The 19705-nt window shown below is 37.0% G+C and overlaps 3 protein-coding genes across 3 annotated transcripts; all 3 read left to right on the top strand.

Annotated features, from left to right (window-relative positions):
* Nucleotides 1-3018: 3018 nt before the first annotated feature.
* On the top strand, nt 3019-6728 carry LOC143538887 (protein trichome birefringence-like 19). Its single transcript, XM_077032334.1, has 2 exons — nt 3019-3569; nt 5760-6728. The coding sequence occupies exons 1-2, from the start codon at nt 3048-3050 to the stop codon at nt 6561-6563; spliced, it is 1326 nt and encodes a 441-aa protein (XP_076888449.1). The 5' UTR covers nt 3019-3047; the 3' UTR covers nt 6564-6728.
* Nucleotides 6729-11439: 4711 nt separating this feature from the next.
* Nucleotides 11440-13617, top strand: LOC143538863 (glucan endo-1,3-beta-D-glucosidase-like). The gene has a single exon (XM_077032317.1). The coding sequence runs from the start codon at nt 11556-11558 to the stop codon at nt 13593-13595; it is 2040 nt and encodes a 679-aa protein (XP_076888432.1). The 5' UTR covers nt 11440-11555; the 3' UTR covers nt 13596-13617.
* A 2629-nt stretch (nt 13618-16246) lies between these two features.
* Nucleotides 16247-18424, top strand: LOC143538862 (glucan endo-1,3-beta-D-glucosidase-like). Its single transcript, XM_077032316.1, has one exon. The coding sequence runs from the start codon at nt 16363-16365 to the stop codon at nt 18400-18402; it is 2040 nt and encodes a 679-aa protein (XP_076888431.1). The 5' UTR covers nt 16247-16362; the 3' UTR covers nt 18403-18424.
* The last annotated feature ends 1281 nt before the right edge of the window (nt 18425-19705 follow it).

The raw sequence follows: 19705 nt of genomic DNA, 5'->3' as shown, positions 1-19705 counted from the left end.
TAATAATAATAATAACAACAAAACTGTAACTCAACAACTATTTAAAATTAGAAACGTGTAAAACAACATAGTTTACCTAACCCCAATCAAAATATCTGAAATGTTTGTACAAAATTTTTCAAATAAACCAAACTAACTAAGAATGAGCTTCATTTTCATCACTTTGGCCTGGATCTTGACTCGATGGCGCATATTTTTCGTTTCACCATCCTAAAAGTCTCCCTTTATATGGCATTTCCTAAAGAATTATGTTTTAAGTGTATATATCTTGTGAATCTCTCAAATGACAATCAACATACCTATATGATGAAAAGTAGTGGAAACATGAGGTCCATGAGAATTTGTATTCCTCTGGTAAGTAATATTTTCGAAGTAATAAATACAGACAAAGAAAGAACCTCATTCTTGGCTTCTCTAAAGTCCTCCATCTTCAAGGATAGTTTGACTTCTTTAATTGGAGGTGGTCTAGAAACCTTTTCAACAATTAGAAATACAAATCGGAATAAAAAACACAAATAATATTAGTAAAATGTAAAATTAAAATGAGTAGATGGCAGGTATCTTTGATTTTGCTCATAAGTATTTGAAAATAAATTACCAAAGATGTTTGTTTGGTTGAAGCATTTCAACACGCAGTTTGTGTTCATCTTCAAGCCTAATTTTCAAAATATCCTAAATCCATGTATAATCACAACACAACACACACCAAATAAATAAACAAATACATCAATCTTAAGTCGTCTCTCAAAACGGTTCATGATGCATTTAGTAGTATAATATTAGACCAGTCACATGCTATCTTATGAAATCCTAAGGAGATTAACATCTTACCTCAAGAACTGCATATGGTTGATAGTGTTAGTAATGTCCAGTAAGCATCCTTGCAATGCTCTGTAAAAAGATGCAGTGGCTACAAATCATCCTATATTAGAAACTCAAAACCGGTTTCATATGCTAATAAGTTTATTAACACATGGTAGATACATGAACACTCAATATAGTAATTAGCATTAATATCAACATAAACACTAAAATAATTGAACACCCAAAGATAATTGCGACTAAGGACTTACCTGAACATCCCACTGATGGAAACTCCCATCTTTCAAGCTCAAAAAGCTGCACACAGTAACAAATTTTATTGGTTCTATTTGAGTATCCCATTACCAAAGAGAAATAGTTATAGTTACACAACCATATTCATGTGCATACAGCATCCAGTATATACATATCATTGGCCCTAAGACATACACATACAACCATATATATAAACTTATTCAGATAAAACCTAGATTAATTGATTCGAAGAACTACCCAACCATTTATGTGCCCGATAAAACATCCAACATCAAAATAAATACATACTCACGCCCCAAAACCACTTCTTCCTCACCATTGCAATGATTAACAATGCTCAAGCACCCTAATTTTCTGATAAGCTTCCAATTTCATACAGATTTAACCTAGGCTACCAAGAATTGATTATTAAACACTCGAATACACACTTAATTACATTATAAAGTTAGGTTAAACCAAATTATCACTAATTTAAACCTAATTTGAGCTAAATATCAACTAATTTAAAGAAAAAGGCATAAACTACTTACTTGCAAAGGAGATGGCAGCGGAGGAGCAGGCACGAACGTCAGTGGGAATGGTGGAGGTTCGCGGTGGTTGGTGTGCCGGCGGCGGCAAACGGCAGAGAGGTCTTAGGCAGTGGCTATGCGGATGTGTTCAGAACGCTAAGTGTTTTTGTGAGCTGGGGAGTTGTGTTTAATTAGGGTTGAAGTGGGTTAAATTTGTGGAAATGCTATGGCAACAATAAGTCGCTGCCATAGGTAAAAGAAAATTAAAATAAAGCTATTCTTTTTCAAAAAAAAAAAAATACTATTATCTCCGCATTAATAAAATAATAATCAGGCTGTTGCTTCAAGTGTTTTGGTTGAAGGCCCGGTTAGTGTTGAACTCGATCTCCGCTTTTGAGTCCATATTTGGAACCGACTTGTCCCAATGAAGGTAGGTTTTGTTGCTTGGCGCGCAGCTCTAGGTCGGTTGCCAACATTTGACGCGTTTAGTAAGCGAAATATTATGTTAAGGTCCAAAGTTTGTTCGATATATGGCAAAGTGGAGGAGTGGGTAGAACACTTGTTCATCTAATGAGGTATGGCCAAAACAATGTGTAGTGTGATCATCCAATGGTATAAAATTACTCTTTTTCTCTTTAGTTTCCAAGGTGAGTTGTATTGCACAAGTTTTCGTCGTTCCCTAAAGAGAAAGCGAAAGCGTTTCAAGCTATACGTTTGATCGTGATTTGGTGTCCATGGAAAAAGAGGAACGCGTAAGTTCATTTCGGGACTCTGATTCAAATTTCTATTTTGCTAAATGAGGTAAAGGTGTTGGGTTTCTTTGAATATACAATAGAGGAAGAAAGGAAAGCTTTCGTGGGAGGAGTCGGGAGTGGTATAGTTTTCGGTTGTCACAAGCGTAATTAGGTGGGGTTTTAGGTTTTGGTTTCGTGTGTTTGTTTTGGACAATTTTTTTTTCCTTTTTATATATTAAACATTGGCGGTTGTAAATTGTAATATTGTGTTTAGCGACTTGCCAGCAAATTTTTCATTAACCGTTAAAAAAAGTATATATTATGCATAATTTAGACCCTTTTAAAACGTTATTAAATTTGTCTTTGATTCCTTTAAATCTACTTTCTTGTTCCTATAACAATTATTAACAAAACCACATAATTTTTTTTGAACGGCAACAAAACACATAATAAGTACAAGATTTGCTACCCACATCATTTATTGTTCCATTATTTTTTTGAATAACGTATCTTTCCATAATCAACTAAGAATATTATTAATTATGTCACACATAATTAAATTGTATAAAAACTTAAATAAAGATTTCCATAACATAAAATAGAAACCCCCACCACCTTTTTTTTGGGACTTGTACCCCCCCCCCCCTCTTTCTCTCAAATGATATATAATATACATATATAAATATATATATTCTCTCTGTGTGTCTCTCTCTGAGTCTCCCTCTCAATGAAGGTGACAGGGGCTGAGCTTCCTCATGGGAAGAATATTAACCATCAAAGTGCAACAACACTAAGAAGCACATCCAAAACCCTAATACTAGTAACCCTAGCACTCATCATCCTCACAGTCGTACCTCTTTACTACCCACTCCACCGGTACCCAACCACCCACGCTTCCGCCACCGTGGACTCCACCGCCTCGCTGGTGTACCACCCTCAAGACGAAGTCATCACCATCAACGACAACCACCACAAATGTGATGTGTTTTCCGGTGAATGGGTCCCCAACCCACACGCTCCGTATTATAATAACATGACATGTTGGGCGATCCATGAGCACCAAAACTGCCAGAAGTATGGACGACCCGACTCGGATTTCATGAAGTGGAGGTGGAAACCCGATGGGTGTGATCTACCCGTTTTCAACCCGTATCAGTTTTTGGAGATTGTGAGAGATAAGTCTTTGGCTTTTGTTGGTGATTCTGTGGGTAGAAACCAAATGCAATCCTTGATTTGCATGCTATCCAGGGTAAGTTTATCTACATCATTAATTATATATATATTTTTTAATTATCAAGATTTCGTAAAATTAATTTAATTTAATTTAATTGAAATTATAACCTTTTTATTCTTTTTACAATTTGTTTAATTTATTTAATAAGGGTCTGTGTTGTGTCAGTCAATTTGTAAATATATTATTGGTGACAATCTTGTTAATACTTATATATAAATAAAAGACATTTTTAATTTTTTATTACCCTCATCTTCCAATTTTGTACATAGATAGTATTATATATATTCCATTATATATACAGGTGGTCATATTTAGGTAGGGTGGATATTGACTTTAAGATGGTATTGGTGAAAGAGTAGTTTAAACAAATATTTTTAAAACATTTAATTTCTGTAAACCGAACGTTACTTTTTTTATTTTATTTTTATATACATTATATATGTGTGTGAAGAAAATATGTGTTAGAAGCAAATAAAATAACAAAATACGTAAAATGACAAATGAAGAATGGACAAAGGAAAAACAAATTTGAACTCATTATAGTTTTATAATCCAAGAGTTTAGATGGCATAAATTATGCACATGGGTGGGCCCGAGCTTACGTGGATTATATATGATTAACATTTGGTTCTCATATTTTTAGATCTTATCGTCATATTTTCATCGAGTTTCATCATAATCATTTGACATTCAAATATCTTTTAACTAGTCCTTTCCTCACTTTTATGATTAGTTGTTTACTTGTTTTACTTTACTAAAATGATGTGGTTTCGTTCAACTTTCCATTTTGGCAATGCTGAACCAGTAAGGTAGCCTTTAAATGGTTTGATATGGTTATAAAACTTACTCGTTAAAAGATTTCGTGAGTTACTAAGAGTAGTTCTTTAAATGAACCAAACACATACAGTTTGTCTCTGACCGAGTTAAAGTTAGACTCTTGAAGGAAGGAAGGAAGGAAGGAAGGAGTAAGAAGCTATCAAATAGTAACTTACTTATTTAATTTACACCTTGCACATTAAACTAATTTGATCATCGTAATGTACATAATATATATAATAATATATTATGTAATACATGTGTATATATATTTGTGTGTGCTGGTTTTTTGGTGTAGCGGTTGAGTGTTGAGTGAGGAAAGTAAGTAGCATAAAGTAAACACATTTTGAAAAAGAAGAGTCGTGAAATATAATTATTCGTAACGAATTTTGTCTTTTTATTATTGTTTTGTTTCAATAATTATTATGCTTTTTTCAAATTTTATGGATATACAAACAAATATATAAAGAAGTTGATAATTTGTATATGATTAAAATTAACTTAACATTAATTATAAGACAAAATATAATTAAAATAAATAGCATGTTGCGGTGACAGGTGGAAAATCTTAAGCAAAGATCATAATAGATCAAGTATCGGTTATCTAGCTTACTCTTATACATGATTGTAAAACTTTTTCTTATATACGGGGATGTTCTTGTGGTAAAATTGATACATTTGCATGTGATATTTGGTATCACCTAATATCATATTCGTAGCATATCTACAAACTTTAAAAACTAATTTAATACCTGGTTTTTATCCGAATACCATCATAAATATTTAAGGTTCGTATCCAAGTTCGGACTGGTTTGTCATCTCTAATTTTAATGAAGTATATACCACTCTTTATAAGGGAATACGATACCTTTTTTTAGATATTTTCCTTAAAAAAATAAATTTCTACTTTACACTAGACAATTTTCTTATCAAATTCCAATCAAAAAACTTTTGTAAAAGTTTGTTTAGATTGGTATATGATATGTCTTGTTATTTCAAGGTCCATGTCACACTATTCAAATAAAAAAGAAAATCTTTTTTGGCGATAAATATATTTTTACCCTATATAATTTATCAAACATTTAATAAAGCTTTTTTTATTATTATTAAATTTGAAGCATATATGAATAAATATAACAAAATATATTCTTATGATTAGGTTAGAAGTTAGAACTTTGTAGATCCGGATTATATTATATAAATTAGTTGGTGACAATTTGAATATAACCTTCCTGGCAAACATGTAGTCCATGTCTGTGTGTAGTGGATTTGTTTATCAAATATTAAAAATAATTTAGATCTTATCTTTTATGTATTAATAATTTAGCCTTTTAATTTCGAAGACCAATATTAAATTAATTTAATATTATTTAATTTGAATATTCCCAGGTGGAATATCCTATCGATAAATCAGCAACAAAAGACGAGAACTTCAAACATTGGTACTATGTGTCTTACAACTTCACTCTAGCCACATATTGGTCACCTTTTTTGGTAAAAGCCCAAGAGGCTAGTTCCGACGGGCCGACCCACACGGGCCTGTTCAACCTCTACCTAGACGAGTTTGACGAGAAATGGACAACCCAAATAGATGGTTTTAACTATTTGATCATCAATGCGGGCCACTGGTTCTGGCGGCCAGCATTGTACTATGTCAACCGCCAGCTTGTTGGTTGCAGATTCTGTCAGCTAGAGAACATCACTGACTACCCAATGACATTTGGCTATAGAAAGGCGATAAGGACTGCGTTTAACGCGATCAACAGCCGAGATAAGTTTAAGGGGATAACGATTTTAAGAACGTTTGCGCCGATGCATTTTGAGGGTGGTGAATGGAATAGTGGTGGAGATTGTGTGAGGAAGATGCCATTTAAGAGTAGTGAGATAACTTTAGAGGGTGTTAATTTGGAGTTGTATATGACACAAATAGAAGAGTTTAAGAGGGGTGAAAGGATGGGAAAAAGTAAAGGTTTAAAGTATAGGCTTTTGGACACAACACAGGCCATGTTACTGAGGCCTGATGGACACCCAAGTAGATATGGACATTGGCCCAATGAGAATGTGACATTGTATAATGATTGTGTGCATTGGTGCTTGCCTGGGCCCATTGACACGTGGAGTGATTTCTTGCTTCATACTTTGAAGATGGAGGGTTTAAGATCAGCAGAAGAGAAATCACACACCAAAGGATAGGCCCAAACAGAAGTTGTTGAATATTTACTTTACTTGTCTTCATTGAATTTGGTTACATATTTTTGTTGCAACTATTATTAGAGGCTTTTGTAATGCCTTTTATTGACTATTTTGGATATGAAATTTGTATGTAAGTTGATTGTTTCTCTCTCAATATGGTATAAAAATGGCTATTGTTGTGAGTTATATTATTCATCCTCTTATTAATCATCCATAAAGTGTAGTGTATATAGTGTTATATGACCGCCATATATGCGTTACTAAGTTAAAGTAACATATTTTAATCTTGACGCAAAAAGGATGCACAAATAGACATGTAAATCACGCTAGTTAATGATTTATGCTTTTTAAGCGTAAAAAAAGGGCACTGAAGATTGACGAAATCGAGAAAAAAAATGTGGCATTTAAATCAAGGAATTCAGGTATGACAGCTGGGCCAAACCGTCTATGGTTGTTTGCCACATAATCTTGGTCGTCGAGACCTTTCTGTCTGTTGGTTATAGTCCCCGTAACTTTGTTCCTAGCCAAGTTAAATTTGTTTAAACTCTGGGCCTTTACGTGCTATTTCCCATTGTCAAACTGATCGAGTCTACTAACTTCGGGATCAACTCCTCATCGAATCTTGAGAGGTGATTTTCATCTTATACGAATCAAATAATAATAAAATAATCACAAATATCGTTCCAACGCATAAATATGCCCTTAAAGGCCTTTATCAGCTCACTTGTTGTAGATCGACACACGAGTTTTAGTCATATAATTTTATATTTAAGCAGCATATGGTCATGTGCTGGGAAAGTAATTGTAGATGCATAATAAACAACTGGCTGCTGCATATGCAAAATACTTAAAAAAGTTAACCAACATGCCCATGAACAGTCTGTTATTCATGTGGATAATTACTTTTTAAAAAGTTGACTTGTCCTCTTCTTCTGATCAAACTATATATGTTGGATGTCATGACTCATGTCATTTTATATTTATACATTCCTTGTGGTTCATGTTCTGATGGTGACTCTTTACCCTTCGGGATAATTAGCTACAACATGCATGACTAGCTAGTACATATAATTGAGTGACAACTCATGTAATAATCACTGTATCTATCAATGTGGTCTTTGTGTCTGTTTGTTTATGTAATAAGAATACAAGTTTTCAATTATTATTACAATTATTTCAGTATTAACTTTGTTAAGATGCAGCAGTGTAAGTTTTCTCAGTTGTGCCTGCAATAACGTGCGTCCAGTCCCGGGGTGTAAATGGTGTCGTGTTTCAGGTTCAGGGGGTTGGCGGGTTGAATTCTTAAACCCTAACCCGACCCATGTATTTATTTGTGTCGTGGTGTGCCAAACACGTTTAAAATTCGTGTCGTGTTTCAGATTGACACGTTTTATGTTCATTTACGAATATGAGTAATACCTTGTGACTTAGAAACAACTTAATTAATTAATCACTCCGACTCATATGAAACTTTTTTGTAATTTTTTGTTATTTTAATTGTTTTCTTTATATTTCTCACTCATTCCCAATTAAAAAACCTTGGTTTTATATATTTAGCCCGAGATTAGAATAATCGAATGAGAACAGTCGTGTAATGGGCCTCTAGAACTAAAATAAAATTGGTAAAGAGTTGAAGAGTAATTAATGAAGGAATGTGATAATTGTTTGCCTATTACATTAATCTTTTCCCATATAAATAGTTACAATCAAATCTTCTATTTTAGAGATAGCATATCGTTTTAAATAAACATGATATCTTCCTAAATATATAGATTCTATTAAACCCTCGTAATGGAAGAAGGAGAAGCCTGGATGCTGAGACTGGACCGAAGGTAATCAAATAATATCTGTGGGAAGCATTTGGTAAAGATGTCAGGTATCCGGTATCGAGAGGGTACATGTAAATATCGAACGTTGCCCCGTTGTATCTGCTCACAACGAAATGAATGTTCAGTTCGATGTGTTTTATGCGTTGATGCCAGACCGGATTACCTGATAAATAGATTGTGTTTATATTATCACAATATATGAGAGTGGCATGTGACAACGGACTACTAAGTCAAGCAATAGATTTCGGAGCCAACAAATTTCGGCTACAACGTTGGCTATGCCTTGGTATTCAACATCAGCACTAGAGGGGGAAATGGTGGACTAACGTTTAGACGACCAAGAAAGGAGGTTGTCTCCAAGGTATGCATAGTAACCCGGGGTGGAACAACGAGTGTCTGGACAATCCGCCCAATAGGCTTGAAGGGTTAAAGATTGAAGCGGTCCAAGGGTGAGTGCGTAAGATGAAGAAGCAAGTATATATCGGATGATGCGGTGAGCATCCCAATGAGTGAAATTGGGGGCATGCATATGCGTACATGTCTGTTGAACACTTGAACGACTTATGATATGTCGGGGCAGGTAAACGTCAAATATTTTAGTGCCTCGGACAGACTACGATAGAGAGTGAGATCATTAAACGAAGCCCTATCTTCAACGCTTATTTTGAGTTTGGTCTCGACAGGTGTAGGGGGGGTCTGACAAGAGGCCATGTCGGCCTGGTGAATTATGCCATGGACGCATGCTTGTTGCGATAAGAACATTTCATTACCTCGCCAAGTAACCGCGATACCGAGAAAATAACTCAATGGAACCATATCTTTCAATGCAAATTCATTGTCCACATTTGCCATGATGTTGATGTGTGGACGTGGTTAGTAATAAGTTTATCAAAACAACTTAAATATTTTATTTATAATATATGGTTACACATACTAGAGAAAACACTAAGATCAAGGCTTAACAATAAGACAAGATCAAGCAAAATAAAGACAAATAATTAATATAGAAGTTACAATCAATAAGTTACATATTTCAAATTATATTCTAGTCTAATATGCCCCCGCAAGATGGACGATCGTGAGAGAAGACATATCTTGTTAAAAAAGCCTTCGGCAGCGTCGCGTGTGGGTCTTTGGAAGGACTTTAGTGGTGGATGGAACAGTAGGCCGACGAAACAGTGCATCGCCGGAATATATTTTAGTTGTGGAGAAAACAGTGGGTCGACGGAATAGCGCATCGCCAGAATATATTTTAGTTATGGAGACAACAATGGGTCGACGGAGTAGGACGTCGCCGAAAAATATTTTATTGGTGGAGGGGAACAGTGGGTCGCCGGAACAGTGCGTCGATCGGAGTATTTTAGAGGTGGTAGGGAACAGTGGTTCGACGGAACACTGCGTCGCCGGAAAATATTTTAGTGGTAGAGGGTAATAGTGGCGGAATAGTGTGTCGCAGGAAATTGACGGAATAGTGCGTCGCCGGAAAATATTTTAGTGGTGGAAGGGAACAGTGGGTCGATGGAACAGTCGTCGCCGGAAAATATTTTAGTGGTGGAAGGGAACAGTGGGCCGACGAAACAGTGTGTCGCCGGAAAATATTGGGGAAGGGAACATTGGGCCGACGGAACAGTGCGTCGGCGGAAAATATTTTAGTGGTGGAAGTAAGTTAAATAGAGAAATTTGAGGCGGCAACAAGCTGTTAGTTAATTTCAGTATGTGGTGAAACCGTTGTCGGAAGTTGGGATCGGAAAGAGCTCGACGGAGCACTTTAGGCTCTGATACCATAATAAGTTTATCAAAACAACTTAAATATTTTAATCATAATATATGGTTACATATACTAGAGAAAAGACTAAAATCAAGGCTTAACAATAGGACAAGATCAAGCAAAATAAAGATAAATAATTAACATAGAAGTTACAAATCAATAAGTTACATATTTCAAATTATATTTTAGTCTAATAGTTAGATACCGTCCATATAAATAAGTAGGTATGACATATCACATCCGTTTTAGTATACAAATAACGACATCCGTGAAATGTTACCATGCGCATGGTGCCAGGTTAACCCACAGTTTAATGGATGGTGTTATTGGTTTGACCAATTTTTTAAGCGGACCATGGTTGGGTTTGTGATGCTTAATAAAACGGGCCGTGTCAACTAACCCAAAATATGTTTCTTACTATGTCGTGTTTGTGTTATTTCAGGATTTGCTGCCCCTACCCTTAAATTAACCCATTTCTCTTTCGAGTTTCGACTAATTCTTTTTATTCCAGTCATTTGATAGAAAAAGAACATTAAGTTTGCTAATATGTATAGCCTAGCTCATGTCATCGTTTCATTACTTCTACTTATTTTAACATTATATATATGACTCTTATTATATGTCATATTCTTGATAATTTCAAGACTAAATGCATACATTTCTTAAACTTGCAAGCTGAATCAACAGAGATTAGTATTCCTTGAATTGAAGGCAAGATTTCCTCATATTCAACTTGATTGGCAGGAATACTTCCTTTTATATATATAAAATTTTAATTTTGCTTGACTCACCATCAAAGCATATAAAAGAACCCATATACAATTATGCCTTCCTTGAAACATTCAACCATATTTTCCTTTAACACACTATATTTATAGAAGCGCCTTCAAATCATCATCATCCAAACATAATTCACTTCTAATTCAATCCTCCCTTTTCAAATTGCCAAAAACATTATTATTCTTATTATGTTCTTCATCCCAAATCCAAAATCCGATCGATGAAAGCACAATCAGACGTACCAAACTATCAGTATACCGTTATAGTTGTTCGGTTAGTCATCCGATCAATTTGGCAAAAGCTAATGTTTTGTGCAACAGCTCCTAAAGTTAAGTTGTTCGTTTATTAGTTTTTGGAAACTAAATCTTTGAGTGAAGGATTCAATTTCCATTTTGTCATAGTATATATTAATAATATTAATAATGTTAAACTAATTCTTTTAAGTAACGAAATATATCCATTTGTCTAGTCCCAATCAACATGGTTAATCTAAAGAAAATTGGGAGAAGAGTGGAGAGAATTATCACCAAACCCTTCAAAAAACGTCCAAGAAAACCCTCTATAAAACCACCATCACCTTGCCCTTCTCCACCACCAGAACCACCACCCGCCATCATGTACCGCCGCCCGACCCACCCTTTCATGTTCCCTGAATCCCAATCCACCGTCCTCCCGGACCCCTCACGTTACTTCTCCCCTCAACTCCTCTCATCTCCTCTCCCCACAAACTCATTCTTTCAAAACTTTGTCCTCAAAAATGGCGATCAACCTGAATACATCCACCCGTATTTGATCAAGTCATCTCCATCATCGCTTTCCATGTCTTACCCGACTTTATTCTCCTCCACCGCGTTCACATATCAAATCTTTAACGCGGATCTCACTATCTCCACGGTGGACAACCCCGACCCGAATCAAGCCCACACAATATCTTCATTTAATGATCTAAGTGTCACTCTAGACATTCCAAATCTAAGGTTTTACCTCGTTAGAGGCAGCCCATTTTTAACATGTCAAGTCATGCAAAGTGGCACACTCTCCATTTCAACTATTCATGCTATTCTTGATTTTACTCCTAATTCTTCAAGAACCAAATACAAATTCAATCTCAACAATGGCCAAACATGGGTGTTGTATTCATCTTCAAGTATTGATCTCACACATGAGATGTCAAAGATCACATCTTTACCATTTTCTGGCATAATTCGTATCGCAATAGTCCCTAATTCCGACCCCAACTTCGAGCCAGTTCTTGATCAATTCAGTTCTTGTTATCCTGTATCCGGTGAAGCTGTGTTCAGTTCGCCATTTTGCGTCGAATACAAATGGGAAAAGAGAGGCTGGGGTGATTTGTTAATGCTAGCAAACCCTCTTCATCTTCGTATTCTTGATCATAATTCTTCAAGCAAGATTCTAGATGGCTGTAGATACAAAAGCATCGACGGCGAACTCGTGGGTGTTATAGGAGATTCATGGGTTTTGAAAACCGACCCGGTTTCAGTTACGTGGCATTCGATCAAAGGAGTTAGAGAAGAATCATACCCGGAAATCGTTAATGCTCTTGTGAAAGATGTCAATGATTTGGATTCGACTTCAGTATCGACAACATCATCGTACTTTTATGGAAAGTTGGTGGCAAGAGCCGCTAGATTAGCATTAATCGCTGAGGAAATCGGTCAAGTTGATGCAATGCCTAAAGTTGTGAAGTATTTGAAAGATATGATCCAACCATGGCTAGATGGAACCTTTAACGGGAATGGTTTTCTGTATGATAAAACATGGGGTGGAATAATTACAAAACAAGGGTGTCAAGATTCGGGTGCTGATTTCGGGTTTGGGATATACAATGATCACCATTACCATATCGGTTACTTTCTTTATGGGATCGCGGTTCTAGCCAAACTAGACCCGGTCTGGGGAAGAACATATCGGCCTCAAGCTTACTCGTTGATGGCGGATTTCATGACGTTGGGTAGAGGCGGAAACACCAAGTATACTCGGTTAAGATGCTTTGATTTGTGGAAGCTGCATTCGTGGGCCGGTGGTTTGACTGAATTCGCGGATGGAAGGAATCAAGAAAGCACGAGTGAGGCCGTGAACGCTTATTATTCAGCCGCGTTGATGGGGTTAGCGTATGGAGACACGCATCTTGTTTCGACGAGTTCGTTGCTTTTAGCCATGGAGGTCCATGCAGCTCAAGCATGGTGGCATGTAAGAGTGGAAGATAGTTTGTATAGTGAAGATTTCACACGTGAAAACCGAGTGGTGGGTGTTTTGTGGGCGAATAAAAGGGACAGTGGCTTGTGGTTTGCTCCAGGGGAGTGGAAGGAATGCAGGTTGGGTATTCATGTGCTGCCGTTGTTGCCGATCACCGAGGTTTTGTTTTCGGATGTTCGGTTTGTGAGGCAGCTTGTGGAGTGGGCTTTGCCCGCGGTGAATAGGGAGGGTGCGAGTGAAGGGTGGAAGGGGTTTGTGTATGCATTGGAAGGGGTTTATGAGAAGGAGGTTGCTCTTGAAAAGATTAGAAAGTTGAGTGGACATGATGATGGGAACTCTATGAGTAATTTGTTGTGGTGGATTCATAGTAGAGATGAAGGTGACGAAGGTTATGAGGGAGGAGGCAGGCATTGTTGGTATGGTCATTATTGTCATTGAAATTGAAAAGGTTATATGTGTGTGTATGCATGGCATAGTATGGTAAATTTCAACATGTTGTAAATAGTTTTCGATGAAAGTTGCATTTGTCTTATTCAATTTAATTTTTATTTCTTATATATAAACCAACTAATCCTTTATGGAATTGTATTATCTGTTGTTAATGAATCACTTGAGTAATAATAGAAAAGCTTGAATTCAATATGGACTTGCATCAGTAAGTATCGAGTCTTGTCAACTATGACACAATATTAAGGACATTAATGGTGGTATGATTGATCTAAACCGAAAGGACTAATAGTAATAATAAGTGTTTTTTTGGTTAATTTTTTATTTTCAGTATTTATATAATTTAGAGTTTGAGTTTGGTTGTGCTTCCTAATTTCTAGTTTTCTTTGTTCCCTAAGTTTCTAGGTATAAGGTAGGGTCTATTTGTTTTTTTATCAGTTATCTAAAAAAGAAAAAACAAAAAAGGTCAAATGCTTGTGATGAAACTGGTGTTCTTGTTCCCCCTCTATTTTAACAACTAGTATAAGAGCTGAAGAAGCGTGGATCGACTCACTGGTAGACGATCTACTTTCCTCGGGTGTGATTATGCAATTTCACTGATGGTTTCTCTTGGATCTGAGTTCTTCCACCTACAAAATGAACCGCACCGTCAACTTACCCCTCAGAAAGGGACAGAGGGGTCCTCTCTGGGGTAACCCTCCGGTGTGAGAATAAGTATTTGTGGGAGAAGATAATAATATCAGAGAGTAAGGAATTCTGGAGAGTATGGCTTAACAGCTGAATACTCTGTGATTGTGTGTTACTGGCTGTAACTGTCTGTGAGTGAATGTAATTGAATATGATTGAATGTGAATCAATGAGTCTCCCTCCTTGTGGAGTTGATGCTGTATTTATAGTGCTAGGGTTTCCACTGATTGGGCTCAGCCTTGTTGGCCTCCTCCAATTGCTCTGCGCCACGTGTCCTCTGGGACACCTGGTGCTTTCTCATTGGTTGTAATCACGTGGTAGCACATGTGTCATGCTGAGTTGTCTACCTTTCATTTGTCAGCTGTCAACATCAGCATATTCTTATTCCTTAAAAAGATACCTTCTGGAAGGTTGTCTGACGTGCACAATCAAGGTTGCCCTAATCCTGATTTGGATAAGGATGAGGTTGATTATGTGCATGTGTGATATGCGCCTATCCTGAGGATGCGCGAGGTCTTCTCTTTATTCTCACGCGCATATGTTTCATGCGCAGATGTGATATGGTGGAAGTAAGTTAAATAGAGAAATTTGAGGCGGCAACAAGCTGTTAGTTAATTTCAGTATGTGGTGAAACCGTTGTCGGAAGTTGGGATCGGAAAGAGCTCGACGGAGCACTTTAGGCTCTAATACCATAATAAGTTTATCAAAACAACTTAAATATTTTAATCATAATATTTGGTTACATATACTAGAGAAAAGACTAAAATCAAGGCTTAACAATAGGACAAGATCAAGCAAAATAAAGATAAATAATTAACATAGAAGTTACAAATCAATAAGTTACATATTTCAAATTATATTTTAGTCTAATAGTTAGATACCGTCCATATAAATAAGTAGGTATGACATATCACATCCGTTTTAGTATACAAATAACGACATCCGTGAAATGTTACCATGCGCATGGTGCCAGGTTAACCCACAGTTTAATGGATGGTGTTATTGGTTTGACCAATTTTTTAAGCGGACCATGGTTGGGTTTGTGATGCTTAATAAAACGGGCCGTGTCAACTAACCCAAAATATGTTTCTTACTATGTCGTGTTTGTGTTATTTCAGGATTTGCTGCCCCTACCCTTAAATTAACCCATTTCTCTTTCGAGTTTCGACTAATTCTTTTTATTCCAGTCATTTGATAGAAAAAGAACATTAAGTTTGCTAATATGTATAGCCTAGCTCATGTCATCGTTTCATTACTTCTACTTATTTTAACATTATATATATGACTCTTATTATATGTCATATTCTTGATAATTTCAAGACTAAATGCATACATTTCTTAAACTTGCAAGCTGAATCAACAGAGATTAGTATTCCTTGAATTGAAGGCAAGATTTCCTCATATTCAACTTGATTGGCAGGAATACTTCCTTTTATATATATAAAATTTTAATTTTGCTTGACTCACCATCAAAGCATATAAAAGAACCCATATACAATTATGCCTTCCTTGAAACATTCAACCATATTTTCCTTTAACACACTATATTTATAGAAGCGCCTTCAAATCATCATCATCCAAACATAATTCACTTCTAATTCAATCCTCCCTTTTCAAATTGCCAAAAACATTATTATTCTTATTATGTTCTTCATCCCAAATCCAAAATCCGATCGATGAAAGCACAATCAGACGTACCAAACTATCAGTATACCGTTATAGTTGTTCGGTTAGTCATCCGATCAATTTGGCAAAAGCTAATGTTTTGTGCAACAGCTCCTAAAGTTAAGTTGTTCGTTTATTAGTTTTTGGAAACTAAATCTTTGAGTGAAGGATTCAATTTCCATTTTGTCATAGTATATATTAATAATATTAATAATGTTAAACTAATTCTTTTAAGTAACGAAATATATCCATTTGTCTAGTCCCAATCAACATGGTTAATCTAAAGAAAATTGGGAGAAGAGTGGAGAGAATTATCACCAAACCCTTCAAAAAACGTCCAAGAAAACCCTCTATAAAACCACCATCACCTTGCCCTTCTCCACCACCAGAACCACCACCCGCCATCATGTACCGCCGCCCGACCCACCCTTTCATGTTCCCTGAATCCCAATCCACCGTCCTCCCGGACCCCTCACGTTACTTCTCCCCTCAACTCCTCTCATCTCCTCTCCCCACAAACTCATTCTTTCAAAACTTTGTCCTCAAAAATGGCGATCAACCTGAATACATCCACCCGTATTTGATCAAGTCATCTCCATCATCGCTTTCCATGTCTTACCCGACTTTATTCTCCTCCACCGCGTTCACATATCAAATCTTTAACGCGGATCTCACTATCTCCACGGTGGACAACCCCGACCCGAATCAAGCCCACACAATATCTTCATTTAATGATCTAAGTGTCACTCTAGACATTCCAAATCTAAGGTTTTACCTCGTTAGAGGCAGCCCATTTTTAACATGTCAAGTCATGCAAAGTGGCACACTCTCCATTTCAACTATTCATGCTATTCTTGATTTTACTCCTAATTCTTCAAGAACCAAATACAAATTCAATCTCAACAATGGCCAAACATGGGTGTTGTATTCATCTTCAAGTATTGATCTCACACATGAGATGTCAAAGATCACATCTTTACCATTTTCTGGCATAATTCGTATCGCAATAGTCCCTAATTCCGACCCCAACTTCGAGCCAGTTCTTGATCAATTCAGTTCTTGTTATCCTGTATCCGGTGAAGCTGTGTTCAGTTCGCCATTTTGCGTCGAATACAAATGGGAAAAGAGAGGCTGGGGTGATTTGTTAATGCTAGCAAACCCTCTTCATCTTCGTATTCTTGATCATAATTCTTCAAGCAAGATTCTAGATGGCTGTAGATACAAAAGCATCGACGGCGAACTCGTGGGTGTTATAGGAGATTCATGGGTTTTGAAAACCGACCCGGTTTCAGTTACGTGGCATTCGATCAAAGGAGTTAGAGAAGAATCATACCCGGAAATCGTTAATGCTCTTGTGAAAGATGTCAATGATTTGGATTCGACTTCAGTATCGACAACATCATCGTACTTTTATGGAAAGTTGGTGGCAAGAGCCGCTAGATTAGCATTAATCGCTGAGGAAATCGGTCAAGTTGATGCAATGCCTAAAGTTGTGAAGTATTTGAAAGATATGATCCAACCATGGCTAGATGGAACCTTTAACGGGAATGGTTTTCTGTATGATAAAACATGGGGTGGAATAATTACAAAACAAGGGTGTCAAGATTCGGGTGCTGATTTCGGGTTTGGGATATACAATGATCACCATTACCATATCGGTTACTTTCTTTATGGGATCGCGGTTCTAGCCAAACTAGACCCGGTCTGGGGAAGAACATATCGGCCTCAAGCTTACTCGTTGATGGCGGATTTCATGACGTTGGGTAGAGGCGGAAACACCAAGTATACTCGGTTAAGATGCTTTGATTTGTGGAAGCTGCATTCGTGGGCCGGTGGTTTGACTGAATTCGCGGATGGAAGGAATCAAGAAAGCACGAGTGAGGCCGTGAACGCTTATTATTCAGCCGCGTTGATGGGGTTAGCGTATGGAGACACGCATCTTGTTTCGACGAGTTCGTTGCTTTTAGCCATGGAGGTCCATGCAGCTCAAGCATGGTGGCATGTAAGAGTGGAAGATAGTTTGTATAGTGAAGATTTCACACGTGAAAACCGAGTGGTGGGTGTTTTGTGGGCGAATAAAAGGGACAGTGGCTTGTGGTTTGCTCCAGGGGAGTGGAAGGAATGCAGGTTGGGTATTCATGTGCTGCCGTTGTTGCCGATCACCGAGGTTTTGTTTTCGGATGTTCGGTTTGTGAGGCAGCTTGTGGAGTGGGCTTTGCCCGCGGTGAATAGGGAGGGTGCGAGTGAAGGGTGGAAGGGGTTTGTGTATGCATTGGAAGGGGTTTATGAGAAGGAGGTTGCTCTTGAAAAGATTAGAAAGTTGAGTGGACATGATGATGGGAACTCTATGAGTAATTTGTTGTGGTGGATTCATAGTAGAGATGAAGGTGACGAAGGTTATGAGGGAGGAGGCAGGCATTGTTGGTATGGTCATTATTGTCATTGAAATTGAAAAGGTTATATGTGTGTGTATGCATGGCATAGTATGGTAAATTTCAACATGTTGTAAATAGTTTTCGATGAAAGTTGCATTTGTCTTATTCAATTTAATTTTTATTTCTTATATATAAACCAACTAATCCTTTATGGAATTGTATTATCTGTTGTTAATGAATCACTTGAGTAATAATAGAAAAGCTTGAATTCAATATGGACTTGCATCAGTAAGTATCGAGTCTTGTCAACTATGACACAATATTAAGGACATTAATGGTGGTATGATTGATCTAAACCGAAAGGACTAATAGTAATAATAAGTGTTTTTTTGGTTAATTTTTTATTTTCAGTATTTATATAATTTAGAGTTTGAGTTTGGTTGTGCTTCCTAATTTCTAGTTTTCTTTGTTCCCTAAGTTTCTAGGTATAAGGTAGGGTCTATTTGTTTTTTTATCAGTTATCTAAAAAAGAAAAAACAAAAAAGGTCAAATGCTTGTGATGAAACTGGTGTTCTTGTTCCCCCTCTATTTTAACAACTAGTATAAGAGCTGAAGAAGCGTGGATCGACTCACTGGTAGACGATCTACTTTCCTCGGGTGTGATTATGCAATTTCACTGATGGTTTCTCTTGGATCTGAGTTCTTCCACCTACAAAATGAACCGCACCGTCAACTTACCCCTCAGAAAGGGACAGAGGGGTCCTCTCTGGGGTAACCCTCCGGTGTGAGAATAAGTATTTGTGGGAGAAGATAATAATATCAGAGAGTAAGGAATTCTGGAGAGTATGGCTTAACAGCTGAATACTCTGTGATTGTGTGTTACTGGCTGTAACTGTCTGTGAGTGAATGTAATTGAATATGATTGAATGTGAATCAATGAGTCTCCCTCCTTGTGGAGTTGATGCTGTATTTATAGTGCTAGGGTTTCCACTGATTGGGCTCAGCCTTGTTGGCCTCCTCCAATTGCTCTGCGCCACGTGTCCTCTGGGACACCTGGTGCTTTCTCATTGGTTGTAATCACGTGGTAGCACATGTGTCATGCTGAGTTGTCTACCTTTCATTTGTCAGCTGTCAACATCAGCATATTCTTATTCCTTAAAAAGATACCTTCTGGAAGGTTGTCTGACGTGCACAATCAAGGTTGCCCTAATCCTGATTTGGATAAGGATGAGGTTGATTATGTGCATGTGTGATATGCGCCTATCCTGAGGATGCGCGAGGTCTTCTCTTTATTCTCACGCGCATATGTTTCATGCGCAGATGTGATATGGTGGAAGTAAGTTAAATAGAGAAATTTGAGGCGGCAACAAGCTG

This window comes from Bidens hawaiensis, unplaced genomic scaffold, assembly GCF_021521415.1.
Source record: "Bidens hawaiensis isolate Kalapana, Puna unplaced genomic scaffold, B.hawaiensis_p1.1 tig00011744_1, whole genome shotgun sequence".
NCBI classification, from domain to species: domain Eukaryota; kingdom Viridiplantae; phylum Streptophyta; class Magnoliopsida; order Asterales; family Asteraceae; genus Bidens; species Bidens hawaiensis.
The sequence above is the reverse complement of the archived record's forward strand: the minus strand, read 5'-3'. Positions and strand labels throughout refer to the sequence as shown.